The sequence below is a fragment of the Camelus bactrianus genome, chromosome 19, assembly GCF_048773025.1.
Source record: "Camelus bactrianus isolate YW-2024 breed Bactrian camel chromosome 19, ASM4877302v1, whole genome shotgun sequence".
NCBI lineage: Eukaryota > Metazoa > Chordata > Mammalia > Artiodactyla > Camelidae > Camelus > Camelus bactrianus.
Window position 1 is genome coordinate 20,428,142 of NC_133557.1, and position 18,167 is coordinate 20,446,308.

Below are 18,167 nucleotides of genomic sequence, written 5' to 3' on the forward strand. Positions count from 1 at the left end.
GTAATTGGATGTGACAATGAGGGGGCGGATCCCTGGGACTGGATAATAAGGGCTGAGTGTCACTTCCCCTCTGTCAGATAGCAAAGACGCCCCCCAGCTCGTGGCAACCTTCCCAGGCTTAGGGCTTCTCCTGAGCTCCGTAACGGGCCACCCAATTGGGACCGACCTTTAAGGCATCCTGGGCCCACGCCAGCCTGTAGACCCTCATAGTGTGACCTGTGACCCCTGGTGTTGATTTGGGGGCAAGCCCCTGGTGTGGGCTGAGAGGGCGGCCATGGAGCTAGGCAGCTGTTTCAAGACTTACGAGGACTTCAAGGAATGCTTCAGCGCCTACAAGAAGGAGAACAGGTGCTCCTTCATTCTCAGGGACTGCGTCTCCGTCCGCTTCCACAACCTCAACCACGGCACCTCCATCCGCGAGGACATCCTGTAAGGGCGGGGCGGGGGCGGGGCAGGAGGGTGGGGAGGAGGCCGGAAGGTCCCCAGGAGGGCGGCCTGGAGGAGGAAGTGCAGTTGGGCCCCTGTCTCTATGAGCATTCCACAGGCATTCATTGAGCACCTGCTGTGTGCCTGGTGAAAAGAGACAAAACCTCCACAGGCATCGCTTTTTGACCACCCAGTTCACCTGCACTTACTCTTTCACAGCTTTTCTGAAATTCATAATAACTGCAGTTTGTCCCATTTTTGAGCACCCACAGTATCCCAGACACAAATTATGGCCTTCACAAATGGATAAAAACTCCTTGGCGAGAATTTTCTTCATCAGTCTTCTCTTTACAAAGCAAGAACACTGGTCCATTGTTGACTAGTTCGTTCATTCATTCATTCATTCATTCGTTTGTTTGTTCTATAAATGGTTCTTGAGCGCCTGAGATCAACAACCATTTTTCAGACACTTCCCATGTCCCAGGCAGCGTTCTATATGCTATATACGCTTTACCCCGCAAGGCCATGTTGAAAATTATAGGCAAATGTTATTTTTACCATTTGGCAGATGAGATAAGAGGCTTGGAGGCTAAGCCAAGGGTTGAAAACTCAGTTGCCTTCAGGACTCTGGTGAAACACCCCAGTGTAAGAAAGTTTAGCTTTTACTTTATAAGAAAAACAATGATAAAATAACAACCAACACCAAGTCTGTATTAGGGAGAACAGATGTGTGAACTGGGCAAAATGGAGAACAGGCTCTATCTAATGAACTCCAGCTGATGGTTGCCATGTGAATATGAAGATCCAGTGTTGCCAGAATTTGGGGCAAGAAGAATCAGGATTCCAGGCTTTATGTGAATTTATCCACTTTCTTTAAAAATGGAAAATCAGTTCAAATTTGAACACATACCATGTGGGCCAACTCTGAGAGTCAAAATATATCTGAATTTGAGACCTCTGGGTTGAGACATTCAGCCAAAGCTCCCTGTCTCGGGAGGCAGGCTGTGTTTTTTCCCCTTCCCTGAAGTCTAGCACTGTGCTGGGTATAGATAACATAAAGATGAATAAGTAACTAAACCTGCCCTCAAAGAGCTTGAGATGGCACACAGTTGGACTCAGGCAAACTGACTAGAATGTGATCAGTGCTTTGAAAGAGATGTGCAGAGGACGACTTGACAAATGCCTGTGGAAAGGTGAAAGGCTTCACACTGGAAGTAATGGTTTCTGCTGGGCCAAGAATGAATGAGAAGGGCTAGTGTACAAGTTCAGTGGGTAACTGTTGAGTAGCAAGAAGGATTTGACCAGAAGGAGCTGTGCTGAGGCACAGATATGTGAAAGAAGTTGGAGAAGCAGTGTGGGATGCCGTGCTTGGCGCGAGACCATGTCAGTTGCAGTTCACCTAAAGGGTCTTAGGTACCACTGTGCAGTGTTTGGACTTTAACCTATGCCAGTAGCATCTTTCTAAGCAGTGAATAATTACAAAATTATTATCACTGCTCTCAAGCTGCCCACAGTCTAGGTCAGATAAAGTTCAGTAGCCTCCCATTGCCCTCACGATTAAGTCCAGGATCATTAACCTGGCTCACCAGACCCTCGGACCCTTCTGACCTCTCCACCTTGCACTGTGTGCCCCACCCACACCGGGTCTACTCCACATTCAGCCTCTGTCCCAAGCCCTCAGCTTCCTGGTCCTTGCACTTACCACACCTACTGTTGGAATAACCTTGCCCATCCACTTAGCTCGCTTCTCCTCAGATATCAGTCGTTTTGCATTTTTAAAAAATTGTAGTTGATTTACAATGTTGGGTTAGTTTCAGGTATGCAGCAAAATGATTCAGTTATACATATATATTTATATTCTTTTTTGGGGGTTCTTTTCCATTATAGTTTATTACAAGATATTGAACATAGTTCCCTGTGTTATACGGTAAATCTTTGTTGTCACTTTGTATACTGTCCTCTCTGTACTATATATCCTGAGCTACAATTTACTTAACATTTTTCTTTAAGTTGTTCTAATGTTCAAAGAAACTTATTTTAGAACCTATCTAAGCAATAATATATAAGAAGTTACAGTATAGTGGCAAAAAAAATAGTATATAATTATAAATAACTATTATTCTTGTGTAATCTGAGATCATTTTGGGCCATTTGTGGAAAACTCTGTCTTAGCAAATTATTACTTTTCCTTCAGATATTAGCATGATTTCCGGGAAGCCTTTCTTAACTGCCTGAAGATTAGGTCAGATGCTCCTGCTCTGAGTTCTGGCAGCACCCAGTGCAGCTCCTTGCCTGTTGTTTTGGGATACACTTTACAGAGGTTTCCCCGGTTTGCTGAGCACTTCCAGGGAGAGACTCTGGTTTATAGTTTTTTGCGTTCTCACTGATGAACGTAGTGCTGCTTGCATAGGATCAAGTCCAAACACCTCACATTCGCTCTGAAACACTTTTCAGGTGGATCATCCCCAGGTCTAGCACAGGGCTTGGTGCATAGCGGGCATTAAGTAACTGTTGAATGAATGAGTCAAGTGTTAAACATGTGATTCACGGAAATTAGGACTGCAGGGACTCAGACAAATCACAGTGGGCTGGAGAAGGAAGCAAGAAAGGAGGCTTCAGCTGAGCACCCCCAAAATGGGAGGTGTCCGGAGGTGTATTTTCTATTTGCTGCTCTCACAAATTACCACAAACATAGTGGTGTAAGCAATACACATTTAGTATCATTCTGTTCTGCGGGTTAGAAGTCAGGCACAGGTCTCACTGGGCTAAAATCAAGGTGTCAGCAGAGCTGCATTTCTTTCTGGAGTCCCTAGAGGAGGATCCATTTCCAAGTCTTTTCCAGCTTCTAGAAGCTGCCTACACTCCTTGACTAGTGGTGCCCCTCCTCCATCTTCAAAACCAGCAATGGCTGGTTGAGTCATCACACCACATCACTCTGACCCTGCCTCGTCCCATCTTCTTCTCTGGCTCCTCTTCTGCCTCCCTCTTCCACTTTAATATTCCATTTTCTATTTTATGTTGGGCCCACTCAGATAATCTAGGATAATTTCCCTTTAAAGAATCAGCTAATTAGCAACCTTAATTCCATCTGCGATCTTAATTCCCCTTTGCCATGTAACCTAACATATTCCCAGGTTTTAGAGGTTAGGAAGTGGACATCTTTAGGGGACCATTCTCTCTATCACAGGAGGATTAACACCCTGGAGGGAGAAATGGTGTGTGAGCTAGTGCAGATGTTAACATGCTGTACTTAGAAGGCGGTGAGGAGACCTGCTTAGCCAGAAGGAAGATTTATGCTGGAGCAGTGGGAAGAAAAATGGAGGGACTCAGCTGATAGATTAGAGGCTGGGATTGGTTTTATTTCTTTTTGTTTTTGCAGGTTGAACCATTTAAAAAATGAGTTTGTTTTTGAATGGTTAACGTAGTCATTTAATTTTTTAAAATTTCAAACCATATAAAAGGGTCTAAAAGCCAGTGTCTCTTTCAGTGTGTAGTCTAGATACAACCACCATTACCTTCCTGAGATACTGTGAGCCTGAACAAACATATCTTGTGTGTACATATGTATCTTTTTTCTTTAAAACACAGGTGGCTGCCTACTATTTATACCCATCATTCTGCACCTTGCTTTTCTCACTTATCAATGTATTTTGGAGATTATTCCACATCATTTATTCCATCGTATGAGCCCTTTAATTCATTGATTTTAGCAATTGTTAACAGAAACCTGACTCCAGGCTGGTGTCTGGAGACACAGTGTTGAAAACGATAAATTGGGTCCCTGACCTCATGGAGCTTCCCCTCCGGTCAGGGAGACAAATATTAAACTCTAATCACAGAAATAATGACTTACTTAAAATAGTAGTAAAACTTCCAGAGGAAAAGTTGGGGAATGACAGGAGTGGAGGTGTTGGCTGACACTTAATACCAGTGCAGGCTCTTGTTTAGAAAAAACCAGTCCATCCCTAACATTTTGTAGAGATAGTTTACTCATGTTCGTTGTCTGACTTGGTCCTCTGAATCACCGTGTCAGAAGTAGGTTTTGTTATTTGCATGAAATGAGTTACCACGCGTAAAGTGTTTACTACAGGGCCTAGCACATAGAAAATATTCCGAAAGATTAGTGCTATTATAATAATATGAGTGTGCAGATAGATGGAGAAACAGCAAAAAGTTGACTGTTAAGAGAGCTAATAGTTCTCCCTCTCTGCTTTACATTAAGGCTCAGAGTTTCATTATGTAACTCTTTGAAAGCTGTTACCCTCCTGAGTTCCACATGCTGCAGCAAAAGGCGGGAGAGAGGATTGTTACAGTAAAGGGGAGGCCAGGAGCAGGGCCAGAAGTAAGCAAGACTTGAAAGAGGAGAATAATAAGAGAACCTGTAACAAAAAGCACAGGCACACCCAGAACCACCAGGTGGGAGCCAGGGAGGTCTGAATTGGGTACAATTACAGCCAAGAAAAATGAGAATAGGCAGAAAGGAGGGGGCAAGTAGGAGCAGAGAGTAGGGGAAGAGTTAAAGAAACTATAAGAAAGCAGCTTTCAATTAAAAAATTAAAAAATTTTCAAGTGCCTAGTTAAAACTGAAGATCAGACCCAGCCTGTTTATTGCCAGAGCTCTTAACTTCCCTATTTAACCACTAGGTTCTAGCAACTCTCTAGTATTTATTCATTACACAAACTTGTAGTAAGAGGTAAAAATGTTTACCCCAGGCATTGAGCTGTGTGGGGTACAAAGATGAGTCAGTTGTGGTCTCTCCCCTTGAGGACAATAATGTGCTGAGCTAGTCTGTGAGGAATTGAATTCTGAGCAGCTCAGGCCAACAGATTTTAGCAGGTTGACTGCTTGTGGGGATGTTGTAAAGAAGATTGTTAGATCCCGGATTGGATGCTGGCTCTGTGCAGAGCACACTGTGTGGGGCTTTTTGAGTGATACATAGATATGTGGGATGAGCACTTCCCCTGCTGGGCTGGAGGGCAGGTGGGGGAAGCGTTTTCAGGAGATAAATGAGCAGAGCAGTGTTTCCCGGCAACCAGATACGCATGTTACTGGTGGTCCGGGGAGATGATTCTAATACTAAGTATTTATGTTAATATCTAAACATAAAGATCCTTATTACATAAAGTGAGCTGATTCAGAGAAAACCATTTGAAAATAATAAGGCAAATGTTATATGAGTGGCTATGGCAGATGTGAAGGTGGTTTGTGATTCCTTGAAATCCAGAAAAAGTCAGCATAACGGTTAAAAGTGAAAGCTTTTGTCAGGGAGGGTATAGCTCAGTGGTGGAGTGAGTTCTTAGCATGAATGAGGTCCTGGGCTCAATCCCCAGTACCTCCACTAAAGATAAATAAGTAAACCTAATTACCCACCCCTCCTCACACTATATATATATTGAAATATATATATATATGTGTGTGTGTGTGTGTATATATATATATATAATTGTATATATATTATATATGTATATATATAATTTTTTATATATTATATATGTGTATATATATAATTATGTATATATATATATAATTTTTTTTTTTTAGAGTGAGAGCTCTGAAGTCAGGAAGGCAGGCTTTAACCCTGGCCTTGGGCAAGACTTTTAATGTCTATGGCACAGTTTCATCCTTTGTAAAATGAGGAGAATGTGGTGAAGATTAAATAAAATACATGTACTGGCTGAAACATAGAGGTCAGTAAATATTTGCGAAGTCATAACTGTAGGACATGATGGAAAGCGGGAGGTATTTGTAAGAGTCAAAGAAATGTGCTGTGGGAGTTCATGCTAAATGACCAAAACTCCCAGTCGACTGGGAGATTCTGTGATTTTATGCCCAGTTTCCCTTCCCATGTATTTATACATGGTTATTGTGTTTTTCTTTCTGTTATGTCTTTTGGGGAACTGATATTCTTCAGAGTCCATAAAGTATTCTGATGTCTCTTTCCATTGCTGTTCAGTTTAATAGCTATCTTTTTTTTTTTTTGTTATTGTTGTTCCTTTTTTTCTTTTTTAAGTTTGGGGTTTTTTTTTTGGTTTATTTATTTACTTATTAAATAGTTACCCTTTGAACACTTTTCTGGAAAGCATTCCAGACACTCTGCTGAGAACTTTACAGGCATTGTTTTAGTTAATCCTCATCACACTCTTTCAACTAAGCCTTTGTTATCTGAGTTTTCATTTTCCATGTATCCACAGTCACAAGATTGTGTAGGAAAGCAAAAATCTCCCTAATAAACTAGCCACTTTTAAAAATTAGCCCCTACTTAGTCATTCCTTCCTGCTGATTCCTAGCAGTCCCATCAACACTTTGGTAGTCAGTTTCTGGCTAATGAATAGATGTGGTGAACAACAGGATAAAAAAAAAACAAAACAGGATAATACAGTGCAAATAAAACTGACTGTGGACTGAAACTGCAGGTCTTCCAAGAGCTGGAGGACTTGCTGAAGTCCCTGCGAGTAATGACAGAGAAATCCTTACGTCACCCTCAGCCTTGTGTCAGTTGACAAATGGAGACGGGAAATCAACAGGGACAAAGATATGATACAAACTTGAAAAGCAAAGGATTTGCATAACAAAAAAATTAGGCCCTTGAGAAACGTGATAAAGCCCAGGAATATTCTGGTAAAATTGACTTTTACATATTACACAAGTGAGACAGGAAATAAAATATCATAGTGTTTGGGGAAAAAATACACCAGGGCAGGAGAAGGTTGACACTTTAAGTTATTCTTGATTAATCTGAGTTGGCAGGTAGCTGCCATTATAACTTCAATTTTGTTAAATATAATATTTTCATAATCCTAGTCTCATTTTTTTAAAGATAAAATTCCACTTGAATCAATTTTCCACCATTTTCTTTGAAATATGGTTTCTGGAGAAGTTTTTGGCTGCAATTAACTGAAAACCCTGACTCAAAATGCCTTATTACTTGGCCACGAGATGATCGTTTCAGCAGCCCAGGCTTCTCCCTTCTTGCCGCTTGGCCACGCTCAGGGCTCAGCTCTGCCCTCGGGACGGCTTGGCACAAATGTGGCAGTCACATCCAGGAGAAAAAGCCTGCCTCGGTTTCCTGCAGATCTCCTATCATGTCTCTTGGGGCAGAATTGGGCCAGTATCCTTGGCCATTCCTAATGAGATTGCCTTAACTGGTGCCTTAATTGGCTTAGACTAGCCCTGAAGCACTTAGCAGTGTGGGGGAGGAGTGCCAACCTGGCCTTCAGTGAGGGAGGAAGAAGGGGGCTCAGGGATGTTGGGTTGGCCGCCAACAGATCCTGCCACAGCCTCTTTTCTGTTTTATTGAAGAACAGTTAATGTCTAATATTATATACATTATGGGTATACAATACAGTGATTCACAATTTTTAAAGGTTATACTCCATTTAGAGTTATTATAAAATATTGGCTATATTTCCCAGGATGTACACTATATCCTTGTAGCTTATTTTATACCTAATAGTTTGTACCTCTTAATCCCCTACCCTTATATTGCCCCTCCAGTCTCCCCGCTGGTAGTTTGTTCTCTGTATCTGTGAGTCTGCTACTTTTTTGTTATGTTCACTAGTTTGTTGTATTTTTTTAGATTCCACATATAAGTGATACCATACAGTATTTATCTTTCTCTGCCACAGCTTTTTAAATGAATTCATTTTTGGTGGTACTGATTATTCTTGGATCAGGTACTGATTATCCTTAGACCAATACTCTTATTATTTGCATATTTATAGATAAGGAATTGGAGGCTTAGAGGAAGTAAAGTGACTTGTCTAAGTTCACACAGTTAAGTGGTAAAGCTGGAATTTAAACTCAGATCTGCTGGCTCCAGAGTCTTGTTCCTAACTCAAGCTTTATTGTCTAAAATAGCTTTTTTCCACCTGTAAAAATCCTATTTATTGCTCAAAGTTCAATTTACACAAAACAAGGACACAGATCTTAGGCAAACTTAAAAGCTTTAAATCTGTTCCAATCCCTATAGTCAAGGTGAAGTCACTCTTTATTCAGTTATGAGTATTTATTACTTGTACCTCTAACCATTCATTTAATTTTGACTTTACTGGCCATCTCTTTGCTCACTAGACTTTGACAATAGAGACTATCTAATCTGTCTCTGAAGCCTTCTGAGCAACTAGTATAGTGTTTGGTACATAGTAGGACTGTATGAATGTTTGAAATTAAAGGACTTGTCCAAAGTTACAGTAGTGCTAGGACTGGAAGCGAAGTCACGTGACAGAACTCTCCCAGTGGCTCAGTGATCTTCCTAATATACCACTCATGTTTTAAGAAGGATTTTCTGTGTCATACAATCACTAATTTAATGTTCATTCAGGATATGTATTCAGAGCACCCCGTCTGCCAGGGGCAGTGCCAGGCACTGGGAGTACATAGAAATAAGTAGAGATTTAGATGACTACAGTGCCCAAAGAATTCTTCCTGAAGATTTGTGTACTTCACTGTATGGAAGTTGTGTCTCAATACAGAAGATTAAAGGAAGCAGGAAGGGAAAAAATAAGAGGCTTCAACCTAGTACCCGTTAAGTATGAAATGCATGATGCCAGCAAGGACGGCATGCTTAGAGATGTCTGAGGAAGTTACTGAATCTGAACAGTCAAGAGTGTTGAGGCTCAAGTTGAAGAGGGTAAAAATGAGAATTCAGAGAAAGGAGAAATATTTTGAAAAAAGACAAGCAGCATAATGGTTAACTCCATAGACTGCAGCCAAACAGGCTTAGTTCAAATCCCAGATCCTCCAGTTTTAGCTGAAGGATTAAATCCCAGATTCTCATCCGTGAGAACCTCCTTAAGCCTGTTTCCCCATCTGTAAAATGTGGATGGTAGAACCCTTTTCTTGGTGTAAGATGATGCGTGTAAGGTGCTTACATGTAGCCTGGCATATAATAATCCTTAATACATGTAATAGTGGTAGGAAAGAATTTAAAAGACTTAACATAACATGGATATAGACATGGAGAAGGAGGAATTAAAAAGAATGCCGAAGTCTCCCCCTGCGAGATGCCGTCATTAATGGAACCAGGAAAGGTAGAAAGAGCTTTATGGTTGGCACTCATGAGTATCTTTTCTTCCTTCCTTCCTTCCTTCCTTCCTTTCTTTCTTTCTTTTTCTTTCTTCTTCTTTCTTTTTTCCTTCCTTCCTTCTTTCCTTCCTTTCCTTTCTCTTTTTCTTGTTTTTTTTTTGGATGAGGTTAACAAACATACACTTTGAGCACATAAAGTCAATATAATTTGATGAGCTAGAGCCATGCTAAGATGTTGAGCCCCCAGAAGGGTAGGGCCCAATCTGAGGCGTTGGGGAAGGCATCTTAGGAAGGATGGTGATTACACGAAGTCCTGAAGGATGAGTATGCTCTGAGATGAAGACAGGTGGGCAGGGCACAACAGAGACATGAGTAAAGGCACGGAGGTGAGACACAGGATAGTGAACATGGGAAGCTGTAGACAGTTTGTCTTTGTAGGGTCCTAGGGTACAATAAAACAAGGTGGCGGGGGCGGTGGAAAATGAGGCAGGAGAGTTAGGCAGGGGCCGTGCAGCGGTCTCCCCTTGCTGGTCTTGCTGAGCTAGAGATGACGTTGCCGCTCTGGCACTGTGCACACAGCAGGTGCAGGCATTTTCAGCCTCAGGCCTCTCCACCCTGTTCTTGTGGGCCTGACATATCCTATTTTTCTAAGCTTGCCCCACAGGGCAAGCAGACAGGACTGGCTGGATTAGAGTGTTTGGAAGTGGGTGGGTGAGATGCCCAGGCTGTGTGTCATGTCGTGCCAGGGCTGAGATTTTTTCTCTCTTCCCCAGTCTTTGGATTGGGACACTCCCTGAGGAGGCAGAGTGTGACCACGTCCTGCCCACCTATGCTCCCTGAGTCATTCATCCAGCATATCTTTGATAAGCACCTGCTGAAGGAATAACATTTATGTTAGGTACCTGGAATACACAGAGGACTAACTTAACTCTTGCCACTTGAAGATAGCCCCACCAATTGGAAAGGTACTGTGTAAACACCCAAGAGGTCACAAGGTTTAGGGGCTGTAACAACAGTAGATGACTTTTATTTAGAATAAATAAAAGGCTGAACCAGGCTCTGTGCTAAATATTATGACTGTGGCTAATTCTCATAATTAGACAACCCCAATTAGATAGTTTGACTTTATGATGAGGAAACTGCAGCAGAGAGGTGAAGTAACTTGCCCAAGGTCAAACAGCTTCTGAATAGTAGAGTCTGGATTCAAATTCCGAAAGTCAGCCCCCAGCGTCCGTCCCCACTGTTAACTACTACTGCTACCCAGAAAATCTGCTAAGCATTTTATTTTAAATAAATGTTATAAATCCGAAGTAAGGAGCACTTACTGTGGCTTGAGGGCATCCATAAAGGTTTCCTGGAGAAGGTGGGACCTGCTTTGGGCCTTGGAGCATGGGTTGAATGAGGCTAGGAGAGAAAAAAGAGCAGATACTCAATTTAATCACCATTCTCCTTTGAATCAGCACTGTCAGCCTAGAATGGCAAAGCTAGCAGCACCAGACAGACCGTCTGGCCCAGGGCTTCTCACTCCCTTAGGATGTGGATGTTTTTCTTTACAAAAAGATGAACACAGATCTTCCCTCTTAGAGAGGGAGCCCAGAACCCCTGAAGTCCTCTTTTATCTCTGCTGCCTGGAGCAGGAGGCGGTGGCTCCAAAAGGCAGGAATGAAGGGGAAATTTTATTTTATTGTTTTAAATTTATTTACTTACTCATTTTAATGGAGGTACTGGGGATTGAACTCAGGACCTCGTGGATGCTAGGTGTGTGCTTTACCACTGAGCTCTACCCTCACCCCAAAGGGGACATTTTAAACAATGAATAACCAGCTCTGCTGCTGCTGCTTATCCTCCCTTGTATCTTGCCTCAGACTGAATTGTTGACGACTACAGATGGGCAAATGAGAGTAAATAAAAGGGGTTGGGGCTTAGAAGTGCTACAGATGAAAATGAAGGGTGTTTTAGTTGGAGGGGTCTTGAAGAAAGGCCTGAGTGCTTCAGGACTAGAGAGTGAATGTAAGTCTTTCTTTCTTACTTCCTGTGCCGCACTGTGGTCTCCAGGAAACTCAACAGCAGCTCTAAGTCCCTACAGGGGCTTGTCTTATAAGAGAAAGAGGTGATCAGCACCTTTTTCATTGTGACCTCTGCCTTCCCTAGATACGTGCAGGTGAAATTTGTCTGTATTCGGACCCAGTCAAACAGGAAGAAAACACTGGAGGCGGACTTGTGCCCAGCATACTTGCTCCTGCAGTACAATGAGAAACTGGATAGACTATTTATCAGTGAACTCAACACGCAGCATGTACATGTTGACACCAAAACTGCGGGTCCTAGAGGAAACAAATCTCAGAAGACAACATGCCCGCCGAAACTCCAGCCTGTGCAGCCCGCAATCAAGAAAGACCTTGGCACGGCTAAGAAGTCCCCAGTTGAACCGTCATTTTGCTTAGATAAGGTCCATGCACCCTCAAAGCCAGAACAGGAGGGCATGACTCCTTCTGACCTCGCCAAGATAGCCAAAGTGATGAAGAACTTTCTTAAGGTGGATATGGGTTCCATGGCCTCGTTCAGTGTGGGCAGCAGCCAAGACCTGGACCGGCTCAGCTTCCAGAGCAGCAAGATGAGCGACCTATTCACCCGCTTCCCAGAGAATCTCTTGCTGCACCGGGTGGAGAACGCCCAGGGCCACATCCTCTATGCTTTCTTGGTGGAAAACAAGGAACGAGAGGGGCGAGTGGTACACTTTGCAGTGCTCAAGGCTGAGACAGCCACCTCTGTGGCCAAGATGCTGAATACCTTTACAGAGTTCAACTCCGATTGGTCCAAGGTCAAGGTGGTCTTTGTGGACCCATCTTTCCCTCATCGTGCCATCCTGCAGGAGATCTTCCCTGCTGCCCGCATCCTCCTTTCCATCTACCACACGACCCGACTCTTGGAGAAGAAGCTGCATCGTAGTTCAGCAGATCCGTCCTTTAAAAGGCTCATGAAGGAAGCCCTGCGGGAGGCTGTATTTGTCACTTCCGAGGCTAGCCTGCAAAATCTCTGCCAGATGTCCCAAGCCCTGCTGGATGAGCAGCTCTTCAGCTTCCTGCAGGCCCACTGGTTCTCCTGTGAACTGCTGTGGTACATGCATGTTAGGAAGGGCCTGCACGCGTGTAACACCTACATGGACAGCCTGGATGTCGTCACCAGCAAGGTGTCGAGCCTCTTCCGGGAACAGCAGTCCCTGCTGGACTGCATCCTTCGCTTTGTGGATTACATAGACTTCTTCAATACCAAAGGCTTGAAGAACTTGCCCACTGCTCCGCCCAGGTTAAAGAGAACTCGGTCAGCAAGCATGGCACCAAAGTCCAAGAAGGCTTTTGGGATGTGTGGAGGGAGCCTCACCAGGCTTCCCGTGCAAGAGACAAAGCCAGACCCACAGCAGGTACAGCTGCAGCCGCTGCAGCCCTCCCAGGGTGGCATGCTAGACTCCTTACACCAGAGTGGCTCCGATCTGGCCTACAAGCTGTGCCACAATGAGTGGGAGGTGGTACAGAACTCCACCCACCTGGTGGACATGGCTGGCTCCTCCGTGGACGTTCAGCTGCTAGAGGACTCCCACCAGGTGAGCAAAGACGGCTGCAGCTGCAGCTGCTCCTTTCAACAGTGGTACCACCTGCCGTGCCGGCACATTTTGGCCCTGCTGCACACCAGCCAGAAGCCGGTGGGCGAAGCCATGGTGTGCCGCCGGTGGCAGAAGAGGTACCAGCATCTCCTTGGGCCCAGCGGGGAGCTCCAGGACCCTGTTGTGATCCCAAACACAGGCCAGCCTGGGAAGCACACCAGGCACGACATGATTCAGGACCTAAGCAGGGAGCTGGCAAACCTACTGATGCAGAGCGAGGGACCAGAGCTGGAAGAGCGCTGTTCCACCCTGCGCAAGATTGTGGACATCTGGGCTGCCCCCTGCCAGCCGCCTGAGCCCTGTCAGCAGCCTGGGGATTTCAAGGATGTGGGCCGCCTCCCTTTCCTCTGGGGAAAGCAGGAGGAAGGGGAGGGACTTGCTCTTGCTGGAGCCACAATTCACAATTGAAACACTTGCACTGGGTCACTAACCCCTCTCCTTGGAAGTCTGAGAGGTCATAGTGGGCAGGACATGCAAGGGGTTAGCATTTTAACCAATGTCTTCCTAGGTGGGGTTCGGAAAATCGTTACAGTGGGAAGAAGAGGAACCTCACTGTGTGACAGTCCTTTGAATCTACCCCCTTTCTGCCCTACCTTTGGCTTTCCTTGGGAGCCTCATTTATTGTTCAAGGCCAAAGTTATCTCCATGCTGAAAGGTCATGCCTCTTTCTCCCTCAACCCCTGAGGTCTGGTCTTACCACTTTACAGAGATGAAACCTTGCCCCCAGGATATTATCAGGAGAGATAAGATTCACCTGGGAAAAGGGCCAGTTTGCAGGGACAAAGGGAAGGAGGGTGATCCTTGGCTGTTGTTGCTGCTCTTTACAAAGAATTTGTTATTTGTATTTATTTTTATTCATATTAAAGTTTTCGTTTTGTTTTGTTTTTTTAAATAAAATGAAATAAGCAGGGAAAATGTGTGCTGCTTGGACAGGGAAGGAACTAATGGGGGTTGTGGATCCTAATAGAACCTGATGTCTGAAATCCAGTGATTAGCAGTCTGCCCAGTACTTCATCCTCTTCCTCCACCAAGCCTTCAACATTGACCTTAGGCTGCCTCATATTCTGGCAGGAAGAAGCCAGGTAGTTTGGGAGGGAAGAAACCTGAGTCCGAAACAACAGCCAGCAACTTGCTCAGGGCCTGTCAGCAAGCCCCTAATTTCTTTGACCCCAGTTTCCTCATCTGTAAAAATTAGTTGGCCTGTTCTAATTCCAGTTTCCCCTCTAGATTCAATGCAGTTTTAAGCACCAACACTGACTTTTGTTGTTGTTGCTAGTTTGTAATCTGAATCAGGTGAAGCCTGGTAGCCACCCAGCTTGCTAGGAGCCATCTTCGGGGCAACCAAGATCAAAAGATAGTAGTCAGGCTTGGTTCTTGCACTAGTTCACCATGACCTTAAATGGTCACAGAGCCGTTCTGGATCTCTCTCTCTCTCTCCTGTAAAATACTAGAGGGGGCTGAGCTGAGGTTCTGCGCTCTCAAGGAGATCTGGAGCTCCTCAATTCCAAGGGCTGGGCCCCTTGACCCTTTTGGAGAGGCATAATTTTGTTCTGGGCCTCTGTTGCCCCATAAGGCAGAAGATACAGTACAATTACAGACACCCCTTCCTATCCCTTGGGCTTTGGAATTTGACCGAAAAAGAAAAAAAAAATCCGTGAAACACCGATATTTATTTTCTTTTTTCCTTTTTGGCTGAGGGGGTTTCCATAATAACGTGCTCTTCCCAGGTGTTAGGCTCCAGAGTTTCAGCCTCAGGGCTCAGACTCCCCTGGATTCAAGTGTCGTCAGGCCTTCATTGGTTGCCGCCAGCCGAGCCCCCTCGTAACCCTGGTAACAGTGCCCGCCTACGAGCCGCCGGGCTACGATTGGTCGGCCCTCTAAAGACCGAAAGCGAACTCCTCAGGCCATTGGCCCGAGTCACGGCGAAGCTGGCGCCGCGGTTGGTGAGCCTAGAGGTCAGTCAGAGTCAGAGGCAGGGTCAAATAGGGAGAAATGGCGACGGAGCCAAGGTGTGGGTGAGTAATTTCTGAAGGGGTGGAGGTGTGAGGCAGCTGGTAACCGCAGTCACCATGACACAGTTCCCATAGGGTTGGGAGGTTGACTTCTCTTCTGGCTCCGGGCAGACTCCAAATGGGAACGTCAGACAGCCGCATCCTCCCACCCAGGTTAGAGGTGAGAGGTCAGAGGCGGCGTCCCTTCTCTGTTCCCAGTTTTTGGACTTCAGGTACTGTGGAAAGCAGTCAGGAGCCCAAGCCAAAGACTCAGCTTCCAGCTACTTACAGAGTAATGGTGGGCAAGTCACTTAACCTCTTTGAGCCTCAGTTTCTCATCTGTAAAGTGGGGACAATAACCTGGTTTGGGGGCTACATAGAGGAAACATTTGAACAAAGTATTGCAGTTAATAGAGGGATTTACGTAGAGGTTGGAGAGGCTATGCACATTTGTTAAACCTATTTTATGGCTAAAGGGATTGAGGTTCAGAGGGTGTCACTGACTTGCCTAAGATCACACAGCAAATCAGGGGCAATTGCAGTTCTCTTGTATATAGTATACCAGGACCAAATGAAAGGATGGATGCCAAAAAGTAATTTGTAAATATAAAGTGCTATACAAATATTTTAAATGCTCTTCAAGGAGGAAAAATAAAGGTCACTCTGGCCTTCCCATCCATTTAAATCTCATGGAACCAAGTTATTGCCAGACTTCACTATCTGATATATCCTTGTTCATTTACGTGTTTATTGTGTATCCCCCAGAACAGTGCTGATACATAGTAAGCAATAAAATGTTGTCTGGATGAATAATTGAAGAGCCAAGCCTCTTCTGTCTGCTTAAAACTTCTGTTCTTCTCCATAGGCCCATCTTTGGAACAAGATCTGAGAACTACAGTCCAGCCTCAAGCCTCAACTTAGTTGGAGTTTGAAAGACTGAGAGCCTTCTGTATAGCAGCCTCACATTGAAGATATTTTGACCTTGGCGTCTAGACATCTCCCATCTCCCCCATGGCTCTGAAGATGCTGAATGAGCTCCTGATTGAGGACCCAAGCCCACCTCTGCTGCTCTATCAGGTTAGCAAGACTGCCCAGTTAGATACCCTCAACTATCAGAGCTGCTTTATGCAGGGTGTCTTTGCCCATTTCCCTGAGGTTTTATTTATCCACCGGACCTATAACCCAAGGGGCAAGGTGTTATATACCTTCCTGGTGGACGGACCTCGGGTACAGCTGGAGGGTCATCTTGCCCGGGCAGTCTATTTTGCCATTCCTGCCAAGGAGGATGCTGAAGGCTTGGCCCAGATGTTCCAGGTATTCAAGAAGTTTAACCCAGCATGGGAGAGAGTCTGTACCATCCTGGTGGATCCCCACTTTCTCCCGCTGCCCACCCTTGCTATGGAGTTCCCCGCAGCTGAGGTCCTGCTCTCTGCCTTCCATGTCTGTAAGTTCCTCCAGGGCAAGTTCTATCAGCTGTCCCTTGAGCAGCCCATGGAGAGGGCGCTCCTGACCTCCCTGCAGAACACAATGTGCTCGGCCACAGCTGGGAACCTGAGAAAGTTGTATACACTCCTGAGCACCTACATCCCCCCGGCCCAACTGCCAGAGCTCCACTTACACTGGCTGCTCAACGACCGCATCTGGCTGGCCCACCGCTGGAGAAGCCGAGCCGAGAGCAGCCGCTACTTCCAGGGCCTGGAAGTCACCACCCGCGTCCTCAGCCAGTCCTTTGGCACCACCCCATCTGTGGAAAAAGGCGTGACTGCTCTGCTCCGATACATGCAGCAGAACTCTGGAGACAAGGCAAGTTTCAGCCTGGGCTTGAGTTCCCTGAACCATCATGCGCCTTCAGACGTCAGCCCTGAAAGCCCCAAAGTGGAGCAGTTGGTAGAAGCCCACATCCAGCACTCTCTCAATGCCATCTGTACAGGCCCGGCAGCGCAGCTCTGCCTGGGTGAGCTCGCCGTGGTCCAGAAATCCATGCACCTCATCGGCTCCAGTTCAGAAAAGGTGAACATACAGATCCTGGAGGACACACATAGGGTGCAGCCCCAGCCCCCGGCCAGCTGCAGCTGCTACTTTAACCAGGCCTTCCATCTGCCTTGCCGCCACATCCTCGCCATGCTCAGTGCCCGCCATCAGGTGCTCCAACCTGACATGTTGCCAGCTCAGTGGCCAGCAGGCTGTGCCACCAGTCTTGATGACATCCTGGGCAGCAAGTGGAGTGAGACCCTGGAGAAGCACTTGGCTGTGGCCCTCCTCACTGAGGAGGTGGGTCAGCTTCTGCAGCACTGCAGCCAGGAGGAGTTTGAACGGCGGTACAGCACCCTGCGGGAGCTGGCTGACAGCTGGATCGGCCCTTATGAGCAGGTCCAACTCTGATTACCCTCAGCACCCGGAGAAATTCATACAGATGTATGTACACACGTCCACATCCACCCCTGCACCCCCCCACACACACACTCACACTGTACTTCCACCGGCCCTCCTTCCAGGAAAGGAGGACAAGGGTCTTCTATTCTGCAGCCTGCTCCCTAAAATATGTCTAGTTCCCTAAGACAGGAGTCAGCAAACCGTTCCTGTAAAGGGCCTGAGAGGAAATATTCTAGACTTTGCTGGTCATGTACAGCCTCTGTTGTATATTCCTGGTTCTTTTGTTTTGTTTTGTTTTTATGGGTTTGCTTTGTTTTTTTTTAAACAACCTTTTCAAAAGGTAAAAACCATTTTTAGCTCAAGGGCCTTACAAAAACAGATGACCCCTGCTCTAAGAGAAAAGATAAGACACTGGGTGGAGATCAAGGGTTGGGGCTTGGTAACAGCTTCCCCAGTCGGGAGATGACATCTGACCCACAGAGGAGAGGCCCCTCAGAGGCAGTGGCTCATCCAGGCTCCCAGCCTCACCACCCCGCCCCACCCCGCCCCATCCTGAAGTCATTAAAGTTGAATGTTGCCTGTTCTAGCATTCGTCTAGTTTTGTCCTGTAGAAGGCAGTTTAGGAAATAGTATGGAAAGAATAGACTTTGGCGTCTGACATTACATCCTGGTTTCTTCCCAGCCTGATTTG

The 18,167-nt window shown here is 45.6% G+C and overlaps 2 protein-coding genes across 2 annotated transcripts; both read left to right on the top strand.

The window, feature by feature from the left end:
- The first annotated feature begins 18 nt into the window (after nt 1-18).
- ZSWIM3 (zinc finger SWIM-type containing 3) lies at nt 19-14,886 on the top strand. The gene is made up of 2 exons (XM_010958664.3): nt 19-429; nt 11,603-14,886. The coding sequence occupies exons 1-2, from the start codon at nt 275-277 to the stop codon at nt 13,518-13,520; spliced, it is 2,073 nt and encodes a 690-aa protein (XP_010956966.1). The 5' UTR covers nt 19-274; the 3' UTR covers nt 13,521-14,886.
- Nucleotides 14,887-16,114: 1,228 nt separating this feature from the next.
- Nucleotides 16,115-18,062, top strand: ZSWIM1 (zinc finger SWIM-type containing 1). The gene has a single exon (XM_010958665.3). It carries the CDS (start codon nt 16,115-16,117, stop codon nt 17,483-17,485), a length of 1,371 nt encoding a protein of 456 aa, XP_010956967.1. The 3' UTR covers nt 17,486-18,062.
- Nucleotides 18,063-18,167: the final 105 nt, after the last annotated feature.

Bases quoted from the DNA above. Each gene is read 5' to 3' on its own strand.
- ZSWIM3 (XM_010958664.3), top strand. From the start codon at position 275: ATGGAGCTAGGCAGCTGTTTCAAGACTTACGAGGACTTCAAGGAATGC. The intron at 430-11,602 runs GTAAGGGCGGGG...TGCCTTCCCTAG, and splicing joins TCCATCCGCGAGGACATCCT to ATACGTGCAGGTGAAATTTG.
- ZSWIM1 (XM_010958665.3), top strand. From the start codon at position 16,115: ATGGCTCTGAAGATGCTGAATGAGCTCCTGATTGAGGACCCAAGCCCA.